General features: G+C 44.3%; 1 protein-coding gene across 10 annotated transcripts in view; it reads right to left on the bottom strand.

Moving 5' to 3' along the window:
* LOC117966035 (neuron navigator 1-like) overlaps positions 1-25,877 on the bottom strand; it is a 109,090-nt gene that overhangs the window by 33,838 nt on the left and 49,375 nt on the right. For 9 of the 10 annotated variants that reach the window (XM_059004407.1, XM_059004408.1, XM_059004404.1 and 6 more), the window contains exon 5: positions 22,513-22,860. In XM_059004407.1, coding sequence (XP_058860390.1) covers positions 22,513-22,860 — 348 coding nt within the window. Of the gene's footprint in view, positions 1-4,211; positions 4,526-22,512; positions 22,861-25,877 lie in introns of those variants that run through there. The other variant, XM_059004411.1, reaches the window with a different exon arrangement.

Below are 25,877 nucleotides of genomic sequence, written 5' to 3'. Positions count from 1 at the left end.
TCGATGGATCAGCACATGAGTACCAGGTGTCTCACTTGCACGTCTGCAACAGACGTTCAAGAACACTTGTATTCAAAAGCATTTGAATGGGAGTGTCTTAAAATGAGAAACAGCTGGGTTTTGAATTGGGGACTGCACCTCAAACGCATACCAAAGTAAACATTCTACCACTAACAAGTTCAGAGTGGCGTTTCTCTGACGTTTGAACTCACAAACCCTCGAACTCCATTGCCACCCACTCGCAAGGGGTCGTACTTCATGAAAGCTTAAATGGACCAGAGCAACTTCTAAAATAAACCAAGTCATACAATTTGATTTGGTTTCCAACACGAGAAGGATGAATGAATCTGTGAACCTTGTGAGAGTCGTCCTGCACTTCTGAAATGTAAGGCTGCAAGAGAGCACTGCACTCACAGAACAGATGGGATGCAATATGGGGTGCTAGACAGCTTCCAGAACGAAGCTCCAGAGCACAGATTGCCCCTGTGTGAGACCGGCCAGTCATGCAGAAGTTAACTCTGTAACTGGACGATGGAGAGATTCCCAGCCCAATCCGGAAGCTGTGGGCGGACACACACACACACACACAATACAGAGCTTTGAGAGGTGCTTAATGACAAGCAAACAGAGGCTTCAGGATAATCAGAAAGGTGTTTAAATAGGGAGCAATTCTAATAAGAAAATAATAATTGGGAAGAGAAATGGAGGGCTTGACTAAACAGCAAGACGATCCTCCGCATGGTTAATTACAGATTAGAGAGCCGTTTGAAACAGGTCTATAATCACTTCTCTAATTCCCTCGGAGTCACGAGAGCTTGAGGAGAGAAGCTTTCAAAACTCAAACCCAATGCCACGGCAAGCCCGGGAACACTTTGATCATGAGCTGCGTAGAAAATCAACGATCAAACCCATCCCTTTCACATCGGAGCCAAACAGGACAGATTCGACGGCTCGGAGCGGCGGGGAAAAAGAGCTTCCTGCTGGATTGGGAAGTCATTCCCGCCTCCCGCTGATCGGAGAGACGTTTCTGAGAATGCTGCCTGGTAACCTAGCAACAATGGCTTGTGCACAGAACCGAGAAAAAATAAGATGAGTACAGGGAGATGCCAGTGCAGGTCTCTTAAAGATGTGGTGGAGCTATTGAAGAACTATTGCATGAAGGCATTTTAGAATGGATCTATCCAAGTCTTCCTTTCACTTGGAAAGTCAAGACATGGAAAAAAATGTGCAAGACGGGAAACTGTAGTGCTAGTGCTAACAGATGATGCAATGGGAGAGATATTTCCACCAAGCGACCTGCACCACCGGTTTGTGTAATCTGATCATCGCAGGTTCCCCCGTTGACAGTCCAGGTGTGCACAGTCACCTTTTCATTATTCAAAATGACCTTCTATTAATTACTGTTTTTGATTATGCCTCACTTGCTTCTGTTAATGCTAACGGACTGTTTAAAAGAGCCTTTCATGTTTTAATCTCTTACACCTGCAGGTAACAATGACTGGCAATAACTTTAATACAGAAATGCACTCTTAAGAATTAGGAAGTACTGTAAAAGGAACTCAGAAGAGGTCAGGCCCAAGCAATCAGCAAAAACGATCTTCTTATTGAGTCGGAGAGAGTTAATAAAAAGGGATAAACGCCCTCCAGGGAGAAGCACAAGCCCTGGGCGAGTTAACTCTGCAGTACACTTCCTCTCAAAACAGGTCTGTTTATCCAGAGCGTTCATTGAACCCATGTAATGACATTTGAGAAGGTGAAGCCCTAACCACCAAGCAGAAGTTTCGTTCCTGTTTGCAATGGCCCGGTGCCAGCCTCGACTGGCGGTTGATATGGATTTTGAATTTGTGACGATGAGAAATGTTTGGATTTGAAAAGGAGAAGTTTCAAATAGCACACAGTGCTGCTCACCCGGTTTCAAGTGAAAGCAGCTGTCACTAGCCTGGCCTCTCATTACAGCTGCTTGAAACAGCTGGATGCCAACCCAAGTAGCACAGACTGGTCGCAGTTTATTACCCTGAAGAACGCACTCCTAAAAATCAAGGTGATGAAATAAAGGAGCTGCCATTCCTCCACTGGTTGAAGACCGGAGAGCACGTGCATTCAGCTTGAAGCCAATAACGCCACTGGATGGGTTTCTAGAACCTTGCAAACATGAAGAAATGATTTGAGGTATTTTATAGATATTTCAGTAGCAGCTGCACTGTGGGTATATTGTTTATGTATTTTTGTATCTTCTGGTGGTCTGGAACCCTCATACAGCCATTGGGGTGGGGGTGGGGGTGGGGGTGTGTGGGGGGAGCGTGTGCCCCTACAGCCAGAGACATTGAGGAAAATGTAAACAAACAGGACCGTCAGCAAAGCCCCCTCCCACTTACCCAATTAAGTAGAGTGTCCTGAAGAATGTAACAAGCAAACACTAAGGAGTTTTAGAGCATGCAGCTTTAATTACTGTGTCCACCCAGCCGAGAAGCATTGCTTCCAGAAGAACGCCCACACACGCATGCACAGCCCTTATAGTGGAAACCGAAAAGCACAAACTGACCAATGGCATGTCCCGAGGACGTCTGTGGGGGGGGGGGGGGATGGGGGGGGGGGGGGGGGAGGGGCTACCTGTCAAGTGTCCTCAATACCATTATGAATTGCAGCTCCCCATTGAAGGGCACGGGTTCGAATGCAGAATAGCAGATATTGCATCAGCTTGAACTTTACCACAAAAGTGTGGTCTGCCTGGCTTTAGGTGTGCACACAGTCAGGGGATGAAGATCCAACCTGAACTCTTCAAAAGGTCACTCTGCCCCTCAGTGCACCACTCTGACCAGTAGAGCACACAACCTCCCACACGTGTTTTCAATGTGGCCAACGGTGCGACAGCTCCCCTGTGCACACTAATGGGTTTATATAAAAAGTGTCAACCCCAGGTCACCAATCCGAAATACACCAAACAGAACGCAGGGTCAGACTGAATTAACGTTTAAAAAGATGTCTAACAGACACCCACTAATAAAACAAACCTTTTTTTTCAAGCATATGTTGAGATTTTAGACACCACAATAATACGCAGCCTCTTCATGACAATTAGTTTCAATACCTCGTGGTTATACTGGAGGTGAACTTAAACACCACCACACAGGATATTGCACTCTTAAACCACTAAACCCTGCTTTGTTACGCTTGGAATAGGACTCTTAACTGTTCTCAAGTCCGCTCTAACATCAGTCGTGTTATAAATGTATTGTATTTCATACAGCTAACACACACTCCAGAGATCCGAGCCCTCCCTACAGAACAACATACACCGGATTACTGTTCTCTTCCGCTCTGCATCCACGTTTCCAACTCCAATAAAATATGCGTTTCCAAAAAGAGACTACAACCGAGCAGAACGCACCTTCAGGTTAACAAATCGCTCTACCGCATAACAATTCAAGACCACTGGTGACAACACAGCCCACGTGTTGTATTTATTTGAATGTATTTCAGTGTGCACACCCGCCCCTCAGTAAGAAATCCGAGCTACCTGTTTGAATTCTTGCTTCTAAATTTATAAAACAATTACTTAGCAAGCACGCCAACGAAATACTAGTGTTGTGCAGTACTGTAAAAACAAACAATAGTACAAAAATATTTATGTATGTGAACATTACATTACTGAAATAGTAATTACCTTTTGCCATTTAAATGAGTGTCCCTTACTGAAAATACAAAAATTCATACAATACACACAGGCTACATTCATATTACATTTTGACAGTGCTGTGCAATAACAGAACAAATACTGTCCGCTCTCATTCCCTTCCCAGTAACGATCCATGCCATTTCTGTGATATTGTTTTCATAAAAGGCTTCACACCTTGTTTTCACGTTGCTGGAATAGAATCACCCTCGTCATAACAATCGCTGCGGTGGTACAGTATATCAACTCAGGTGATTTGAATACAGTGCGAGGAGTCGCTGGCTGTTACTATACAATATCCACAATCATGCTTTGTCCTTTTTTTGTGTGTTCTTGATATTGACGTCGCATTGGCTTTTCGGAGCGACACCAGTCGTAATGCACACAGATCAGTCTCAACGCGCACACACACACACACACACACACACACACACACACACACACACACACACACACAGACACGCACAGCACGATCGTACTGTACTGCAATGAAAGCGCGCTCCTCGGCGGCAGATCTGGGCCACAGATCACCTCTTACCTTGAATGAAATAGCATTGTTCTCCCGACTCGCTGCGCCTGTGGCAGCGGCAGCGTTTCCCCATTGCTAACGCGGCCGCTCATGCTTTCGTGGCTTGATTATTTAAACGCATAATATAAAAATAGTAATCCTTGCGCTGGTTATCTGAAAGCACAATTTGTCAGCGGCCCGGGCTGGATCCATTCAATTTGTTAGCGTCTGGCTCAAAACGCCCCAGCCCCTATTCCACATGGAGAGACGAGGCAGGGCTAAGCTACACACGCCCCTCCCAAATTCACGGCTCTCGCTCCCGATAGCTAACAGCTGTGCCGCTGCAGCTGCAGCATTACAACCGCGGAGTCATCACATTTCTAACAATGGAAAAAGGGGAATCGTTTTATTAATAAATTAAATCATAGTTGTGATTTCAGAACAGAATTCAAAACGATGTAGGACTGTACACTGAATACAGAATCACAGCACGCTCAGAACATATCTGATTTATCATTATTATTGAGTTTATTTGATGTTTGTAAATAGGCATTTGTAATGTGTGTATGCGGTTTTTACTATTTCATATTGGTATCAATTCATCCTTATCTTCCTGTCAAAGGCTTTGCAAAATCGAGACTGTGAGCTTGTGTTATCTTTCCAGACAGTTTGTTTTTACTGTTATTATTCGCATTTAGAGAAATAAACCCTTTTTACTTGTAACTTATGACAAAAGTGTGAGACTATGAGGAGACACAGCGATTGGAAGAAGACACAGCGATTGGAAGAGAGATGGTTTCCCAGTAGCCTTTGGAACTAAACTGAAGAGGCATCTCCTTGACCCTTTCTCAGTACTGTGAATATATCCTAACAGCTCATTAGCACCATTCGTGGGCCTACAAAGGGGAACCTGGATTGCGTGCATAACCCTAAAAACAATCAGGCTGACCCCTAGCTGAATTGGGGAAGTGAATGTTCTTTTCCTGGCTCTCTCAAACCATGCATAGGCAGACAGCGTGTGAATTTAATGAATCCTGCTCGAATCACTACCTCCCCAGTCTGTTTCTCCTCCAGCATGCCCGCACCGCTCTGCAGCGTGTGCTCAAACCTGCCCAGGGGATTCCACTCTGCACCTCCTCTCTCCTTCCCTTCTCATCTCAAGGGCAAAGCACAACTCGGGCTGTGAAAAGGCTTCATAGGAAATAAAAAAATAGGACAGGTCTTATTAGATCATTCTCTGTGACGCTCACACTGGCAGTGAAACCCATCTGCTTTAAAAGATTCAAACTGGACCCTTAGCGTGACCTGGCATGAAGAGGAGAATGCTGTGCATGCGTTCAGGATTGGTGTCCGGTCAGATCACAAGTACATACAAGGCAGTTACACAGCCAGTAAAAGATAGACCATGGCTGACAGTCCGTGAAAGCTTTGTCATGGGTTAAAAGCTTCTAGCAATCAATATTCTTCAAATCCAATCCCATCATGAATGCGGCATGAAATCACTTTTCATATTGAACCTGCATTGCAAACGCAGAGTCAGGCAGAATTACTTTAACATTCAAAATGGATGTAGCAAGAACTAAAAGAACTGAAAATCACTCCTTTATAAGACCATTATAAACAAATGGGTTTGACTTCAAAACAATAGCAGTACATTTGGAGGAACCTGACTGAGAAGGGTTGAAGCAAAGGGACTCTTTGCAATAAGCGAAGGTTCCCTCGAGGGGCATCACTTCCCGCTGATGGGACCTACAAACCACCCCTCTTAATAACGGACCGGTCAAGGTAACCCACAAGGGAAGGGAGGCTGCATCACCACGCCTGGCTTTTCAATGTCTTCAGCATATCTCTTCCGAAAAATCAAACTATTATGCTCCAAAAACTAGTCAAAACTAACAGGCTTACACAGGAGCAGTTAAAACAATATTTCCATTCAGATTATTTATAGTTTGAAACATTCCCAGTTTTTGTTTCATTTCCTGTTAGAAAGAGTAAGGTACTTAGCATTCAAATGTTTTTATAATTTGTCCGAACACGTTTAAGGACAGTTTTCAGTTTTCAATCTTGTTATCGATAAACTAGTAGTGAAAAAATGAGGATCATCCAGCAAAGACCACAGATAGGGAAAGGAAGAGGCAGGTGGGGTTTTCTAAAGGTTTTCAACAGGAAAAGCATTTGGAAGTGTAATAAAGCACAGTGGAAGAATTGGTAAGCGTTGTTAAGCCCAGACAGGTACGGTAACACATGTTAAAAAAACAAACCATGGCAGACTGTGTTAAAAGCCTAGCAGAACCCTGAGTAAACTACACAAGTACTGTTCTGATTAAAACATTTATAAAGGAACTACTGTGCACAGCAGTGAAAATGATACAAAAGAGGAGAACACGGAATTGTCTTGCTGATTTTACTGAGCTGTTTATTTTTCTAAGTGTGTTTTTTTTTTTTTTGATGGACTGGTTATCTCTTTTTCTAAACAGTTTAATTAAACAGCGTTTGAAGATTTTTTGACCCTCTCACATTCCTGAACTGCCCCAGAGCTGGAGTGGGAGGGGCAGGGGGTGCCTGCAGGGGGCGACACCGTGTTTTCCCCGTTCACCCCCGTTAGCACTTGTAGGAAAAGGAACAGCGAAACTTGGCAACGCTGTTACTGAACTAACATGAAAACTCTGTCAGGAATTCTGTGGGTTCTGCAGTACTTTTGGCAGCTCAGAGCGCTCTGGTCTTTAAGGATACACAGGCCTGCTCTTTCTCAAGTGAAATCCAACCTGATGTTAATCTGAGTCTTTCTTTCTCTCCAAGTATTTTTTTTCCTCCCCTGTTGCTCAAGCCAAGACAAACAGGTGAAATGGATAGGTGTACTGCTCAGATCTCCAACAGCCTGCTCAGTGCCCACAGCAGAGTGTGTTTTAAATGACTTGAGCAGAATACCAGTGCATTAATACCACCCTGAAAAAAACAAACACCCAACCTGGCAACACCATTACCAGACCACACCGGTGACACTGCGCAGTGACCCTGATACAGTGGCACTGTTACTGTGTAAGATACGATGGCATTGCAATGGATGATGTGTATCACTACAGAGCCATTGCTGTGCCTCAGACTGAAGATCATTGGGATAGGAATGCCCCCTGTGTATCTCAAAATAAGTGCTTTAAAGACACAAGTGTTGCGTGACAATATCGTTCGCATGCTTTCGACCGCCAAAGTGTTGTGACTCTCCTTAATCTATACAAGCTCTGAATGTCAGGCAAAACTGGTATAAAAGTTGTTTTTAAAAGCATTGCAACGTCTACCTTCCCTTGCATTTGTCTGACACAACAAACCTCCACGGATACCAGGTACAGAGTTGTCAAGCAAAGCCCTCTTTAGATATGCAAAGCCCTTTTTAATCTTCCTTTTCTGTTGTTCCCAGGCTGAGAAAGCATGAGCTGGTAGAGACAGGCTGTTATTGTTAATGTACTTGAATAAGAGTCTGCAACAAGACTGAAAAACAAATATACAGGTAACCACGAACAATACAGAACAATACACTACACTAACAGACAGTGACGCCTCCTGAGCAGGGTTCTGTCCATTAAATAAGTGCTACGATGGAATCAAATACTCATGCAAAATGTCTTAGAAATGTCATTTCTGATTTACATCAGGTTTCAGAGATAACCATCACACATCCTGAAGGTGTGACTTGTCAGAACCCGTGTGCATTACCCTCAGTTTGAGAAGCACTTCATGGAAGGCTATTGTGTGATAAAATGGCAGAAATTCCAGAACAAAAAAAAAAAGACTGCCTTCCTGATTAACTGGGATTTAAATATTTAGACCTTTCTCTGGCAGATCACGAGAGGCAGTTCATGTCTCCCGCTGCAGGAATCGGGAGTGAAATATTTATAAGTGCCTAATGTATCCACTCAGCTATGCTTTGAACAGTCTGCCCCGACTGTCTAAAAAATGTCTGCAGTCAATCAACATATATCACACTGTCTAAGGGCGTTTCTTTTAGGTTTGTCACCGGTTTGTTTTATTTTTTAAAACTCCAGAGCTTTTAAAAACCCTCTTTTTAAGTTCCTCTAGTTTTCAGTCAGTGTTTCCATTCCTCTGCTGGGTGTGACTTCACCAGCAATGATGCCATCGCTTCCACGCTTCTTTCCATGAGAACACACCCCAGTCACGACATGAGACTGCCAAACTCCCAGAAACAAGCCCTGGAATCCTGCAGAGACTGAATGATCTTTCACACCCTGCTACTGTTTTAAAAGCACAGTGTCCCACGATCCTGCACTGCACCAATAGTTTACCTCTATCTGTGCATTCTTCTTCTTCAGAATACAGCCTTGTTAGTGGTCCGGTTTGTTTATATTCCCTTTAGGTACAGTACTGCCCCCCCAACTCTAAGAACGTTCCTGTTTCAACATGCAGCAGGAGTAGGTTATGAATGCCACAGCTCTGCTGTAGAGCAAGGAAGTACAAAAGCACACTCCCATTTGACTTGTTTTATATTTTACAGGAACCTCAATTTATACGGCTATGAAAACCAAAGGCTCTCCAGTTAACATCAACACGCACGCTGTCTTCTCTTGCAAACCTCTTTTTCAAAGCGTTCACCGGAGCAAAAGCTTTCAAGGCAGAGTTTTGTTTTTCCTCTGTGGCTAATTGGGACCAGCATCAGCAGGGTTGTTTCAGTCGATCCACGCAGAGGCTTTTCAGTGTCTTGCATCTGACAACAATAACAAGCTAAGTGTGCAACGCAAGCAGAGCCGTGTGATGGGAGTGGCTGGAACGCACTGGCCCTGTTTCCACTGACACTCACACGAGATCACTCAACGAGCAGGAGAAAACACGATTCATTCACCAGCACCTTCTTTTACAGGACAGAAATTCAAATACAGGCCATGGAAAGTATGATTTCCAATTCAAATACAAGCACAGGTATATATAATAAAATTGTGTTTGCTTTTCATTTTGTCACATTAACATGGTTTAGTTTTCTAATTAAAAAAAAAAAAAAAAAAATGGAGCTAGTTTAGGACTTAAAAGCTTTGAAAATATGTCCCTGCTGTCTCTAAATTGTGACCGGCGTATGTAGGCACACTTCTGTTCCATTAAAAGCCCTTCCCCTCCCGTCTGATTCTCCTCTGTGGCGTGATCGCTGTGGATCATCCTGAGGAGCACATAACTTCCCTGAAGGAATCCGAGGAATGATTTGTCACATCCAGTCTGTGACATCACAGCTCCCCATGGTGGCCCGACAGTTATATGGCAAATGTTCCAGTTGTTGTTCTGTGTAACTTCTAGAAGCATGTGCGATTGTGGGAGTGTGTGTGTGCGTGTATCAGATGTGACAGCACAGTCTTGCTGGGAGACCTCGTTGGGAAAGTTCACAGTAGGAGGCATTACTAATACTCCAACATCTTTTAGTCATTAAAACAGCACCGAACTCCCTCAGCCCTGTGAGAAACAGACCAGGGCTCTGCTAGTTTTATAAACACATTATTCACTCTGCTTCTTTGTTGCATCAAACATCCTTATCAACTGACAGAGCCAAGCTTAGAACGTTCATCTGACCCCAAACAGCACGAGTCAACAGAGCCGTTAAAATAAAAAAAACACTGTAGATCTGTTGGTAGTCAATTAGGTAGAAGTTCATACGTTATCATCCAAACAACCACAAGCTGTAGTCATGGAGACCAAACAAATAATTACCACTGAAGAAATAAATGTTCCCTGTTCACCTGCATGTCTTTCTCACCTACACCTTGTGCAGTAAGTGCACCACAAGTGTTTAAGTGAACACTGAAAAACCAAGTGCTGAACTACTGGGCAGAATTCGGACAGAATCTCATACCTCACAGCAGACATTCTGTGAGCAAGCGGACTGGAATCACACAGCTAGTTCTGTAATTCTGTGATAAATACCTCGCTGAATAAATAACAGAAGCACAGCAAGGTGTAGCACAGCTTAGTGGAATCCAATTCATGACATTGAACAGTATAGCAACCACATGACCAAGGGAAACATTACTGTGCAGATTCACCATGGGAAGCAGCATCCAGTTGGTCTTTCAGCCAGGTGCCCCTTCACAAGCCTTGGCACCCCCTCTCGCCACGGCCTGCGTGGAACCAAAGCGCCTACCCTAGCATTATTTTTATTAACTGGGGAGCGGGCTCCCAAGAGACAGGCTGCACCACATGCCTTCCACAAAGCTGGTCCTTAAATCAGCATGCCACGAGGACATTAAAACAAGCCTGGCAGACAGGGAGGGGGGCAGAGATTAGCAGGGGATTCCCGCACAGCCTTGAATTAAACAGAAGAGACACACTTTACAACGTGTAGCAGTAACGGCAGTGTAATTAAACCAGGCTGGCATGACGGCAGAGGTTACATCCACACATGCTTTGGCTTGTACAGTAGGGGACTCACACTGGCACAGGCACGGACGAGGTCATGAGAGGGTCACATGACCATACTGAACGTTTGTTGCGAATGTGTTTTGTCTTTTGTTCTTAATAACCTTACTGGCAATTGCTTGATTGCGTTCCCTTTGGATGTTATTTGCCAGAACCAAATCTCAGCACTGTATGGCTAGATAGTTCCCAGCATGCTTATAACTTATTGGCAGATCTGTTTATGAATGAACGACTGCATCCATAGTCATGTGACAGGAGTTTGCACAGCCAACGTCACTTGAAAAGTTTGCACCATTAAAACAAGAAAATGTTAAAACCATTAGCCCATTGTGCTATTGGGAGAACGTAGTCGCACAACGCAGGTGCTGGTTCAGCAACATTACAAGTGGAAACTTAAGGAATCCGGCTCAAAGCGTTGAGCAGGTTTGCAGTTAAAAGAGACCAGTCAGCTTCCATGCTGTCCACCAGGTGGTGCCAAACGCAAAGAAAATTCCCATTGCTTTTAAAGTAACTAATTACACCATAAAAGGTATTTATTCTAACTGTCAGCACTGTCTCTACTAAAGAGTTTGCCCGTTATAATCCCAGTGCATTACCCTGAAGAAACCCTAGCAGAAGCATTAGCAGACCACAGGATTCCCAGCGATGGCAACGCAAGCGATTGGAATCAATACGGCTGCAGATACGGTGCAACACTGGTGCTGCTGATGCTGGTACTGTAATGGAAACATCATTATTACAGCACGCTTAGCTCAGTTTCTTTCATGTACATTTTTCCAGCTGAGTAGCTCGTTGAATTGAACCTGCAATCCCACGAGGGGAGGAGGAGGTGTTGTGATTTTTGTGTGTCTGCCTCCTCCCCCCCCGTCCTCATCCATCAGCCCACCTGACAGTCCCATCTCTGGGGGGGCTTGCTTCCTCACTGGGACGTGAACTCTGGATGACAGCTATGTGCTGCAAGTTTACTTGACATCACTAACTGCTCAAACATCAGCAGGGCTTTGGGGTTTCCTTCTCCAAACACACGGCTATTGAACAATAATACATTAGCCGTTTAGCAGGCTGTAATTTAGCCCATGTGTGTGTGTTTTAAAAGAGGTTCAAAAGCATGTTGCCTTTTATCTGAACTCTGCAGTACCACAGTTTGAGAGGTAGACAGCCAGTTAAATAGATATATCTATATAGTAGGTATGTTCTGTCAATGGGGGTCTTTGTGATGGTTGGACTCTCAAAAGGGAATGGTCGACAATCATATACCTCCGCATTCCAATAACACTTCTATCACAAACCCTACAGGGCTTCATTCCATTCATCTTGCGGCTGCAGGGAGGTTTTTTCATTGAAATTAATATTTATTTGGATTGAACGGACCCATCATCGGTGACACAGCAAACCAGTGATCTTTGTTTGTCGAAGTCTGTTTTTATTTCCAGGCTCAACATCCTTTCCTTTAGTTATTTTAGCAAGCGTTGGGAAGACACACGAGACTGAGCAAATAAAAGTGGGAGGGCTGGTATTTCCAGAGACAAGAGGCCTCTCTACTGTTTGTTTACTGAGTGCTAAAACCAGCACAACTCTGCAGCTTGCCTCTTTCAAACCACTGGTTACGTGTGCAATGCTGCTCGTGTTGACTTCATGACTTCTACTTTGCATGCAATGTTTTTAAATGTGTTTACAGTACTGGGGAGACACACTGAATTGTTCCAGGTCAAAGGTCAGGGTTCAGGGAACCCCTCTAGGCCTGACCCCAGCTAGAGTTGATATTTCCTTTAAGACGCAGCAGGTTATAACATTCTGCCAGCCTGGAGTCACATCAGAGTGGTGAAGAAATGACAGGCTCCTGTCTATTAAATAGAGCTTCCTCCCCGAGTGTGGAGCTGCACTTCACTGCTCCAAAGGCTTTGAAGACTGGCCTCGTTCCTCCAGACCCCTGGCTTCATCCAATAAGCGGAGTGAAAACGAGGAGTCTGGATGAATCGGACACGACCCTGATTGTGCTGTCATGAAAGCCACACTGTTACGCCATTGAAAGCCATTGGAGAGAATCTCCCAGAATGCAGCTCTGCGCTCCCATAGACCGCTTCTCTCCACTGAACCGGAAAATAAGCCCCTGTAGTCATTCCCACAATTCTATTCTATTCGTTCCAGGCGATTGGTTTGGTCAAGGTGTGCTGCGGAGTGGGGGGGAGGGGGGGGGTCTCAGGAGCTCAGGCCCATCAGCTAACAATCAGTCATTCAGGTTGAGCGCAATGCCTGAGCTGCACCGACGCAGACGTGCTGTGATGCCATGATGCTAACAATATAAAAGAATGGGGAGGGAGCACAGCGAATATGATTGCAATGCGAATGATGTGCAGGAAACCCAAAGCCAGCCTCTCACTGCTCTTCTTGTCATTCCAATAGAAAGACTCATTCGTTCCCCTTCCATCCATAGCAGACGAATGGCGAGCCTGAGATTCCTGTGGCGATGTGTCTCTACAATCACACAGACGTCTATCAGAAAAAAAACATGTGCCAGATAATAATGACCATTAGTTTCATAATGCTATACTTTGCTCTGGTTTTGCCAGGATAGACCGCATTCCATTTCAATATGGCAACAAATGTTCCGTTTGCATGGGCACTCCTCCTTGGGGCAGCACCTTTGCATTGCCAGTGTAGTGCACCAGTGAAGTGCAACAGAAGATGTCTACAGATTACAGGCAGTGATTGAAAATATTAGCCAATGTCTCGCACCATGCTATACTTCCCCTTTAGTACAGATCACTGCATCGCTGTTGGAGGTTGGATCAGATTCCATTTGGATTACTGAGCTGACACTAATATAAACTATTGCACATTGAGGAGTTTTGTTGTTCTTAGCGGAGTTGTTATTTTATTACAGAACCAATATGTCATTTTAAAACAGCCATATCCAAAAAAACATTCTAATTCCTTGTAGCTGTGTTTTAGTGTTACTCAATCTGACCCCCCTTGACCCCCCCCCCCCCCCCCCTCCACGCTGCCTTGACTCCTTCCAGATGTGCTGATGCTAGATGCAGATGTTTGCAGCTGTTTGTGATGGACACGGACCCCCCCATCCCAGGACACAGGGGGAGCCAGCTCACCCCTCCGGGACACAGATACAGCGGGCTGCAGTCTTGGTTCATATACTCCCCTGGCTGTGCTCGCTCATAGCACAGCAGTGCCAACTTGATTACTGAATTCAACACAGCACTTTCTAACTTCACCCCACTGGATTACTCCAACAGCTCCTCCCTGTTAAAAAAGAAAGGGTCACAAAACAGTCACGTCAATGGAATGCCATCGTGCTGTTGTGCCATTGTTTAGTGTTACATTTGTGTTTGTCGATAGGGGCTGGTATCTGGGGACCAAGGTTATGGGAATCAGACATTTATCAGCACATGTAAATCTCTTTAGTGCGATTCTGTCTGATTTGGAAAATGCCAGAGGGTCATATTTAAAAGGATGGCGGTATTAATGGAACAGATCCTTGCATTGCTAGAATAAAGTTGACAAAGCCTTTCCCAACGCCTGGATTGATAGACTTGTTTCAGTGTTTCTAGACAGACAAATCGACCAATCAATCTATAGCTATGACCAAAAGTTTAGCATCACCTAGAAATTTAGGATTGAGGCACACATTTTTTTTTAAAACTATCTGAACTTAATTTAGATCTTTTATTTAACACCATGTAAATCAAAGAAAACTACAAAATGATATTGAAAAGAAACGAGAAACTGAAATCTCACCAAGCTTCTAAAAGATACAGTAGACAGACAGACAGACAGACAGACAGATAGGTTTAACAAGAAAATTCAAATCTGATCCTTCCTTTCCAGTGAAAAAAATCATGTCTTACAAATCCCTTACGAGAAATCAATTTCCTTTCCAGAGAAACACTGCACAGGCCTGCTCCCCATTGCCAAACCTTGTGGCTTCACAGTAACACAGAGAGAGAGATGCACAGTATCCCTCCACATGCCATGTTACAAAGAGCCTAGGCTTCAGCTTAGCGTGAGATTTAACAGCGTGCTTTATATTTTTCTTACCATGGATGACCCGTTCAGAGATTTGAGGGATTATATTTGTTGGCAATGATTTTAGCATTTGGAAATTGCGAAGTTGTTTAAACAAACATTAAGCCTTAAAGGCTCAATTCAATGTACTTGATTTATTTATTGATGGATTTTTTAATAGCTGGAGGGGAACATTTTTCCATCTGAATGACACATCGGCAACGAATCAATAAAAAAGTTGCAGTTGCAGTCTGGTTTGGAAAATGGCTTCTCAATACAGCTCCTGTCCCTTGCTGGAGATGTTACGTTGCAGTTCAGTCATCCACACTCAAGCCATGCGATTGCCTTTCACTACCTCAAGAACACGTTTCCAGCATGTTTTCACCACGTGAGGATCGTGTTTGACCCTAAATCCTAACGCACATCATACGGGTAACGCGAACAGGGTGCAAGACATTGGAAACAAGTTATTTAAGACAGAAAAAGAACGACCACAGCTTGAAATACATTCTGATTTACTTTATAATGGCTCAAGGTGAAAAACACTATTTTATTAACAGTACGATAAAACAAGTGTGCAATATTAATAAATCACATTCATGTGGGTTTTTTTACCCCTTTAATTCCCCATTGGTGCCTGTAAACCCGCTCCCATTAGAGCAGAGTGGATTTTCACGCAGTGTAAAACCACAAGCGATCTGCAGCAGCAGCAGCAGCACATGGGTTTCATTAACCAGAAAACAATCTATTCCAAACTGCAAGTTAACTTCCTTGCCTGGGGGCAGCCTGTTGTTAATGGGACTCTTTAATGGAGCAAGGCTCCCAATGGGGGCCTATCAATTAACACAGGCAGCAGCTAGTGGAGACAGACACTATTATATATACACACACACACAGTATATACAGCTATTACATCCAGTGTGCGTGCAAAAGCATGATCAAATTACAGTATTGAAACAACTTGGGAAAAACAACCCTTTAAGAAATTCTGCATGGTCTGGATCTCAAGATGCAGCATCTAAATATTATGGATGCAATCCATCCCAGGATGCTTTAGGGATTCGCTGCACGTGTTTCAGTGCATTTATAATGAATGACTAATGAACTTAAATCATCCACTTTGAATAGAAGATCACACAGCTTGCAAGATAATCCAGCAAAACGACAGAGAGCTCACAGAGAGAGAGAGAGAGTGTAAATCAAAGGCGTTGTGGAATCTGGAGCGGAACATCCTGGAATGCTCGTCGAACACTCTGACCTCACAGTGATGTCACTACGGAACTCGTGAGCCTCGTCTTCACGTTCATTCGATTGGATTTCTCATACAGTATTAGAATGATGCAGTCTCGTCAGAGTCTGACCTTCCTGTCCCGGTGGGAGGGGTTGAAATGGAGGCTTTATTACGGGTACCATGGCAACGACATCGTTCGAATCCAAAAGCTACCTTTTCTCCGTTTAGTTTGAGGCAGTGCAGCTCAGAGCTCAGATTTACACTTTCAAAGCTTCTAAGCTTATCAATCCAGCTGCACGGAGCGCTGAAATGGTTCAAATAAGAATTAGCAGCTGCTGAATAAACCCTATCCACATATTATATTGTTTTATAAACTAGACATTAAAATGGCCTGAAAATTGATTTATTCAAGATATTGGAGGTTTATTTATATATTGTCTACCACCAATTTAATTCAACCAGAATTCTTATCGTCTGCCGTTCAAAACAGTCCATTTTCTAATTGTAATATTTACACACTCAACCAGGTAACAGACTCCAGTATTTGGGACATCATCGTTGCCATTATAATAGAGCTGCTGAAGCCCCCTCTGTTCGTAAAAGGAGAAAGAAGACTCATTTAAACACACCACACGGCCTTAACGTCGCATAGACGACTGTGTTGCCATAGTGATAGAACCAGGGTCTGAAATTTGCCAGCTTCTTCTCCTTTGCTTGATTAAACAAACTGCATCAGTCTGATGCAGCACCTGGACGGAGCCTGGCGAGTCTCATGCGGTGAGAGCATGGTGCTGCAAACACACACACACACACACACACACACACACACACACACACACACACACACACACACACACACACACACACACACGCAGACCGCTTCTCCAGAGCATGGTGCTGCAAACACACACACACGCAGACCGCTTCTCCAGAGCATGGTGCTGCAAACACACACACACGCAGACTGCTTCTCCAGAGCATGGTGCTGCAAACACACACACACACGCAGACCGCGTCTCCAGAGCATGGTGCTGCAAACACACACACACACACACACACACACACACACACACGCAGACCGCTTCTCCAGAGCATGGTGCTGCAAACACACACACACACACACACACACGCAGACCGCTTCTCCAGAGCATGGTGCTGCAAACACACACACACACACACACACACACACACACACACGCAGACCGCGTCTCCAGAGCATGGTGCTGCAAACACACACACACACGCAGACCGCTTCTCCAGAGCATGGTGCTGCAAACACACACACACACGCAGACCGCTTCTCCAGAGCATGATGCTGCAAACACACACACACACACACACACACACACACACACGCAGACCGCGTCTCCAGAGCATGGTGCTGCAAACACACATTTTTTTTTGCAGTAACTTTTTGGGGATCAAAATGACTCACATTTGTTAAGCAATTGGTCCCTGCAAGTGAAATGAACCATTGATGAATATACATTCAAAACGACCATACACAATGTTGACTGCCTACGAGGCGTGCATTGCTTCTGATGAAGCAGAGAGCACAGAAGACTAAACCACACAAGAACGCAGAAAACAGACCCTGCTGACTGCATCCTTGCACACTGACTAGCCCCCAGCAGCCACTGGGTGGAAGGCGCTGTATCTTAATGAGCTCACAAATCTGGCAACTGAATGCCAACACTGGAACAGCAAATGCAACCAAGCATGTTATGAGACAAGTCTAAAAACCAGGGAGCTTCATGAAGCTCTGTGCTTCATCAGTCAGTATCTGCCTAGCTGTGAGGTCCTGGGTCATTAGAAATCCTGCTTTAATCATTCACTCTTGAAAAAAGAAAAAGCTGTTTGAAATCTAGACTCTCCACAAAGGTTTCTATGGCAACCGTTATGCAGCCCAGAGATACAAAAACACAGTGCAGTTCAGGGAGGATTCAGTACTTGTTAATGATCTCTGACAGGATGAAGGGGTTTGATTGTTCCTGTTTGCTATACATAGCCAGGTTAGATTAGTGGACTTGCCTGTGTCTGAACCATGTGACACCATGGAAACGATCCTAATCAAAGCTTACTCACAATGCTTTTCAATTTGCCAAAATTATAATATGAACTGAGACTAAAAAAAAAAAAAAAAAGGCAACTTACATAGGCCATTTTATTAAATGTATTTAAAAAGAAACACAGTATAAGACATTAATTTATATAAATATTAAATTTTCTTTTTAAATACTATTAGATTGCATTTCGATTGCAAGTCTATTTTGGTTGAATGTGACTACAAGTTATGGTTGCTATAGCATTGCTTAACAGAGCAATGTAGGACCAAAACACAATCATTTCACAAGAAACATTTCTATCCGTTGAACTGGCTGCAGAACCATGTTTTCCTGCTTGTCTCGGCTCCTGGTTGAGCATATGAAGTTACATTTTTAAACTAAAAGGACAAGACTGCAACAGTAAGAGTTCTTATACATTTAAAATAAGCAGGTTTGGAATCATTTTGGTGGCTAAAGGACTTCTTTCTCTACTTGAATTGACAGACAGTGTCCTTCATTGGAATCAGATTCCTCTAATTAATAAAACCAGATGGTGCTTGGCAGGTAACTCTCCACTCCCGCAGGGCTTTCATTCACCTTGACCTGCATCAGGGATCGGAGCCAGCTTGAGCACAGTGCCATGAAACACACAGCCCTACAGGCACTGAGAAATACTGCACTCAGCTATACTGTGCAGTGCCATGAAACACACAGCCCTACAGGCACCGAGAAATACTGCACTCAGCTATACTGTGCAGTGCCATGAAACACACAGCCCTACAGGCACCGAGAAATACTGCACTCAGCTATACTGTGCAGTGCCATGAAACACACAGCCCTACAGGCACCGAGAAATACTGCACTCAGCTATACTGTGCAGTGCCATGAAACACACAGCCCTACAGGCACTGAGAAATACTGCACTCAGCTATACTGTGCAGTGCCATGAAACACACAGCCCTACAGGCACTGAGAAATACTGCACTCAGCTATACTGTGCAGTGCCATGAAACACACAGCCCTACAGGCACTGAGAAATACTGCACTCAGCTATACTGTGCAGTGCCATGAAACACACAGCCCTACAGGCACTGAGAAATACTGCACTCAGCTATACTGTGCAGTGCCATGAAACACACAGCCCTACATAACAGCTGGTGGAACTACATGAAAAGAGCGATGTTACTGTATAATAATTTGGATAGTGTGGTCTAATCCATCAAACCCCATTGAAGGTAGAACAGTAGATGGCTAGTGTTGTCTGTTTTCGAAAACAGCCGATGCCTGATACAGACGAACACAGTGAAGTGGTTAAAATAACCACAGACAAATCGGGTGGAAACGAGCGAAAGTCATCTTATTAAAACCACAGATGTAAGCTCCGAACATGAAATTAAGGAAACACTTTGGTTTCAAATGGTATGAATTTGGATTAACTCCAAGCCCCTCGCTCGTCCCTCCTAATCCCTAACCACTTCCTTCTGTGCGTTAATTGAGGAGGCATTAAATAATGACGACGTTTCTACGTCACCTTTATCACACACGCAGTGGGGAGGAATGTGCCGCCAGCACTCTGTCAAAGAGAAACCTGAGCAAACAGCTTCCATGAACCGCATCCTCTCAGAGCTGCTACCTTATCTAAATCCTCTACATGCAGGGGGCTGATAACAGCACCTCTAGAGGACTGCCCTGCTTTCTGACACTGTAATAAATTAAACCAGGGACAGAGAGGGGGAGAGAGGGAGGGAAGGAGCTATTTACAGCAGGGTTTAATGAAAATCAAGGAAACTGTGCCAATGCAGCAAAGCATGGTAGGTTCAATGGAGGGAGATGAATGGTCTTCTCTGAACTGCAGCACATCAAACAAAGAGGGGGTAGCGCACGGCATTCTGGGATCCGCTGTAGACGGCAGCCGGAGGACACGGTGACTTCTGTTTACTGCTCAATGATTTAAAGACCAATGGAGCACAAAGATGCGACAGATTCAGAGGAACACTGAAATACCGAACAGTGGTCTGGTAGGCTAGTGCCGACATGGTACCATGGGACTATGTCATGGATTACCAGTACCATTTCACCAGGCTCCTATTGAAGTAGCTGCCCCTGTGCTAACCTTGCAGTACAGAACCGTTGTATTGAAGTGCCATGGAAGAGCCAGCTGAGTCTAAATCGAAGGGCTTTTTTCAGGGTTTGATTACTTTCTGAAATATATAAAGAGTTTTGTTTCTACTCCAGATAGAGCTCTGGACTGTGCGGAAGACTAATAATGAAACAGTACACCACTGAGCCGGTATGGGGACATGGCTTCTGTGATAAATAGCCTGATCAAAAAGGCTAGCCACAACTATCTAAACTTGAGCTGGATTGGATTTTAAAACAAACACATGAATATAAAAAAAGAGGCGTTGGAAGTCAAACAATTGCTGGGGTATTTCAAAGGAAATCTTTAGTTTCAGAAAACACTTCATTTCCTAAAACCTTCCATTCACGTCTTGTGAAGGGCCGACACAAAGCCACGACAAAAATAACAACGCTGACCCCTCCGCCTGACGGATGCGATTTTGTGTTTTTTTCTTTTCTTTTTCCCCCCCCCCACAGATTATTCGTCCGCCCCGTCCACAATGCCACCCCTGCTGGGTAATTGTGCGGTGAACACAGATCGCACTGTCAGGGAACTTTAAATAACAACTACAAATTAATACCAACGTGCCCGCAGCTGCAGTCCACAAACTGAGACACGGGGGGTGCAGCAGCCTGAAACCTAGTCTCCTGAAAACAACTTCCATGCCACAAGGCATCGTGCTGTGTGGTTTTTTTTGCTGCCAGTTCTACCATGAGAAAATCATAGAGAAGTGTAGCAAAGTATAACAAAATCACAACCAAGCACGGTAAATCAGACTAAGAGCAGACTTTCTCTAAATCCCAATGGATTTCTAATCTGAACCCTGCTATTACAATGAAACAGCTGTGGAAACCTTCAATTTCAGAAGTGTACGATAAGTATGCAAAACACTTACAGCTGTCTACTCAAAGGGTTGTTGCTGATTGGTCATGGAATGGTCAGTATCAGAATATAAAGTCTTATTTGTAGTTTGGTAAAGATCACCTCCTCCTAACAGATCACTATTCTAACTGGTTGTAATAGCGAAACATGATTGACATCTTGGTTTACCACCATTTTAAAAACCCAGTAATAGCAAGTAGAAAGCATGGAGAATTGCACATTTAGCGTGGTGATAGATAATGCCGTGGACCTCTGACCATCACATTTTCTGAAGACATATTTATGTGTTGCTCTTCACATTAGGAAGAGTTCCAAGTACTGTATCTAAGCTTACCTGGCACCTTCTGAAGCTGAACCTGAAATCTGATTGCCAGAGACAATATTACTTATTTATATTCATTTTCCATTAGAGCTTAAAAAACGCTTGAGTAGGCTTTTTTAAAAATAAAAAGTGAATTTTCTGGGCATAAACCGTGTCTGAATCACGTCTCCATTAGATTAAGTGCTGTTGTTCTGTACCATATAAAAATTTTAAAAAACAGAGCTTGGCTTTGTTCATAAACCACTTAATTACAAACAAATGGCTGAGTTGACTGGTTGAACTATGAAGCAGTTTTCCACTGTACCATAAATACAGGAATGCACAATGTAGTTCAGACACTGAAGAAACTACTCAATTATACAACCAGAAACAACTGGAAAGCAAGCCAACTTCATATTACTTGAACTTGTTACTGTGTGTACTTATTACCCACACCTCCTTAAATCATGTCAGGACTCTGAAACTAAAGCTGAGAAACATCAAGACACTCTCTCAGGAACAGCGGCTTGAAACCTGGTTCCAGGAGACCGGGAGACTTGCTGGCTGCGTTGTCCCGGGGGATTATTCTTCCAGTAGTCCACCCTGAGTCAGCCTTTTCCTCCAGACTCTAATGTCTTCTCCTTCCTGAAGTACTGCTGTTATGCAGTAAATCATCCTACACGTTGAGCAGCGAGGCATGACCTCTCCCTCGCCCTCTTACTACACTGCACCCAGCTTCATGACTGCGGCGCTTATGCAAGCAGCACAGGGTGAACGTGCGTCGGGATTTCACTGGTCCGCTTTCATTACCAATGCATGCATGTGTACCCCGGTATCTCTTCACAGACTTCAGTTCAGGATTAGCTTTGAGACCACACAAGCAGTTCATGAATTTAAAAAGGTGTAAGAAACGTATTTACTTTTTTATAAACCATAGGAAAGGTATAGGAAAGTGTAGTGACTGCAAAGCATGGTATAGAGACTCACATTAAAACATGAAGAGGCATGGTACAGAATAGGGAAGCATCAGTGTGTTACGGGAGAAACAATAATATCCTGCACTAGCATTACTGCTATGGGCCACTGGAGTTTAAACAAGTAAGGGTGTAGTCTACTCAGGAGATAAAATACCTTTTGAAAGCAGCTTGATTGTGAATCGAACTACAATACCCAGAAGGCCATATAACTGATGCACTGCGGTGGTGCATTCTGGGAGACGTAGTTGCCAACCTATCATGGCATTCAGGGTACATGATTATTTAATACACAGATTTTGCATTGTGTAGCTAGCAATGGGAATGGGATTGTACAAAGTGAGTTACCCGTTAGTGAGGTCGTCGTCCTCATCCTCCTGCATGCACTTGCCCAGAAGGTCACTGTCGCTCATGTAGCCTGATTTCAGGTCCGCGTCGTCTGGGTCCAGGCCCTCGATGAGGTCCAGCCTGGAGATGTGGGTCAGCCTGCTGGGGCTGCGCATGGGCATGGTGTGCGCCGCGTACTGGGCACCCTGCCCGTGGTACCCCCCTGCCGAGGAGGGGGCGTCTCCTGCCTGCAGCCGCGGGCTCGACTGGCCGTAACGCCAGGACAGGGGGGACGAGCGATTGGACATGCTGGACATGCTGAGAGGGTTAGCCTCATCGCTGTCGTAGCACACGCTGTTCTCCAGACAGCTGGGGGACAGACAGAGACAGAGAGAGAGAGAGAGAGAGAAACAATGTTAGATATTAGAAACCTCGTGGATCAACCATTCAGAGGAGATCATCCCACCCGTAGATACACTTCTAAAGCTAATGGGAATCTTGAATCTTGATTTAAACTGCGACACGCTCCGACACGCTCCGGAAGTGAGACAGTATCAGGAAGGTTGACAGTTCATTGAATTTTCTGCAGCCATGGTTTTGTGTCAAAAGCATGTGGTTCAAAATTGCAATTGCGTAAATTGCCAACTAGCATCCACATACACTGGACCGGAGTGGTGTGGCAGTGTCCTGATGTGGAGTAGGTTTTCTGGCATACCCTTTTCTGGTGGGCCCTTGATTACTCCTGAAGGCTGAACGAATGCTGTAGTTTACTGCAGTGTTGTTGCAGATCAAGCCCACCGTGCTAGAATTGCTTTGAGGAGTATGGCAGAGACTTCAGGTTCTCTTCCACCTTCGCCACAATCCCCAGATCTCAATCCAAGCGAGCATGTTTGGGATGATCTTGAATATCGTCATTCTCTGAATTTATAATCACACCCCCCTCGTTCTATATACAGCTATCTCCTCCTGCTACACGGTGAGTAGTTTTACGCTGCATACAGAGGCTCCTTCCTAAACTCTACTACTGTCAGACTTTCCAGTGGAGTCCAATGTGAACGGACTGGTATAAAACTTACTGCCTACCAGCCCAGGAGGAACATTAGAGTTTCATTTCCCTCCACCGTCCTCATAACAGGAGCCTGAAGATAGCTTAAATGGATTGAGGGCGAGGTTATATAAGCAAGGCGTCCATCTCCTGGCTCGCAAATCCCTCTGCAGGAAATTGAGAATAGAGCTGGATAACCTTGGGCCAGGATTGGCTTTCCGGTCAGACACGCAGTCACACTGACACCTGCACAATGTCTGCCTGCTGGTATCCAACATGAGGGCTGTCTGCTGATGAGAAGCCACCTTCACATTACAGAGGGCTGTCTGCTGATGAGAAACCACCTTCACATTACAGACAGAGGGCTGGGGAGGCTGGACTCCTAAGTGCAAATAACACAATTAAAATCATCAATCAAATATCTATTTACATCCAAATGCCGAGTGACATCTCTCTTCGCTGTTCTTTTTACCCTATACAGCACAAGAGCAATAACGTACACCCAGCACATTCACTTCTGCAACAATGCTTCAGAACGCACACACACACACGTGGCCCAGTGAACCCTGTGTCTGTATAAACAGAGGAATCATTTGAACAAACAAACACTTCACCTGCATTTCAACCTGGTGCTCTCGTGAGGAGAGTGAGATTGTAAATGCGGGGGGCGGTTTCTGAGTGTGCAGGATGCAGATGAGGACGAGGCTCCACATTGCAGGGCAGGGCTGGGATTCATCAAAGACACTTGAAAACCTGGTTTGTAACATCCATGGCAACACTGGGCTGGAAAATGACCAGGGCTCTTAAGCCAGTCAAGCAGTCTGTAATTATAGTACAGTACTGCTAGAACACCATCACAGCGGAGAGACGAGGCTGGAAGCTCTATTACCTTTCACTGTACAGCAAAGTGGTTATTTAATTATGTATGTGTACACTGTGCTGGAAAAAACAATAAACCATTTTCAAGGATAAAAAATATTGTAGGGCTTCACATTGGCCCCGAATTACCAGTGTTCATTTTATAGATCATTTCTGCATGTAGACATTCATGGCAGCATGTTTACTTTGTCATAAATTACAATTCCCTGATCTTAACAACAGAATGTCGACAATTCTGCAACAGAATGCCAAGGTATTTCCCTTCTGTTTTGAGCTGATTTTTAATTTTCTGCGAAGAAGAGACATCTGTGTTCTTGAAAGCTATTGTACCTGTATGTATATATCTCTATCTCATTTTAAAAAGGCTTCACCTTGCTCATTCCACAGCACAGAAGAATGACAGGCTGTTCACATACCCGCTAACCTACAGCAGCTCATGGAGTCCTGCATCTGTGCACTGTGGCAGCTATACAGCACAGTGCAATAGCTCACACTCACAATAACCTGCGCAGTGTGTAAAACGCATCTATATTCACAGATAGAGCCAGAAAGGACTTGCTATGCTGTTCACATCACGCGTAAGGGAGCAGTGAGACCGGGTGGGACTCTGGAGCAGGGCTGCTTCTCTCTGGTAATTCCAGTCTCTAAACGTAGCGGGCATTGATGCTCGTGGATGGAGACTGTGCATTAAAATCAAGCCAGGAAGCAGAGGTTTTAAGAGAATACTAATAAAGACAATAGGAGCAGCACTCCCTGTGTTTATCAGCAGTGAGCGTGCTGGATACAGTCAGCCGACGAACGCACTGAAATGCAAACTGCATCATATGTACAGTATATGCAAAACTATAAAGAGGTATGTCATTGAATATGTTATTATAAACATTACTGAGCAGGTTTCATGAAGCTTTATGAAGCAAAATGAGTGAATTCTATAGGGCCATGCAAAACCTTTGGCCATAGCTGTATATACAGTACTGTACACACAAAGAAAAGCATGCTGGGATATCAGAAAGACAGCGGTAATCTATCACCGTGGCAACCATCAGAGGAGCTTAAAGAGCATGCTATGGACCGTGCAGTCAAAGCAGAGATTGTGTGGAACATGTGTATACCAGCAGTACAGGGCTGCTCTGTCGTGCTGCACCAGCACACTGGGAATATGCATTAGAGAGTTCAGACGTAATGAAAGGACTGGTGAGAATGCTACTGGAGGTTATGAAGGGTGGTGGAAATGGATATTTTGATCTCAGGGGTGACACCTTTAAAAAGAGAGTCTCTGGTGTGAATGAAACCTGGTAATGAGAGAACAGAGAGCTGGCAAGGGCTGTGCATTAGCACAGAGAACGCAGTGTGAGGAAGAGAAATGGCATGCTAGTGTGATTACAGGGCAGCTAAGAAATTCATTTCGGGTGTGGCTCATTCAATTCATAGGGCCAGCCGAAGCAAAGCCTTTCCTGCATTA

This window comes from Acipenser ruthenus, chromosome 29 (assembly GCF_902713425.1).
Source record: "Acipenser ruthenus chromosome 29, fAciRut3.2 maternal haplotype, whole genome shotgun sequence".
Lineage (NCBI taxonomy): Eukaryota > Metazoa > Chordata > Actinopteri > Acipenseriformes > Acipenseridae > Acipenser > Acipenser ruthenus.
The sequence above is the reverse complement of the archived record's forward strand: the minus strand, read 5'-3'. Positions and strand labels throughout refer to the sequence as shown.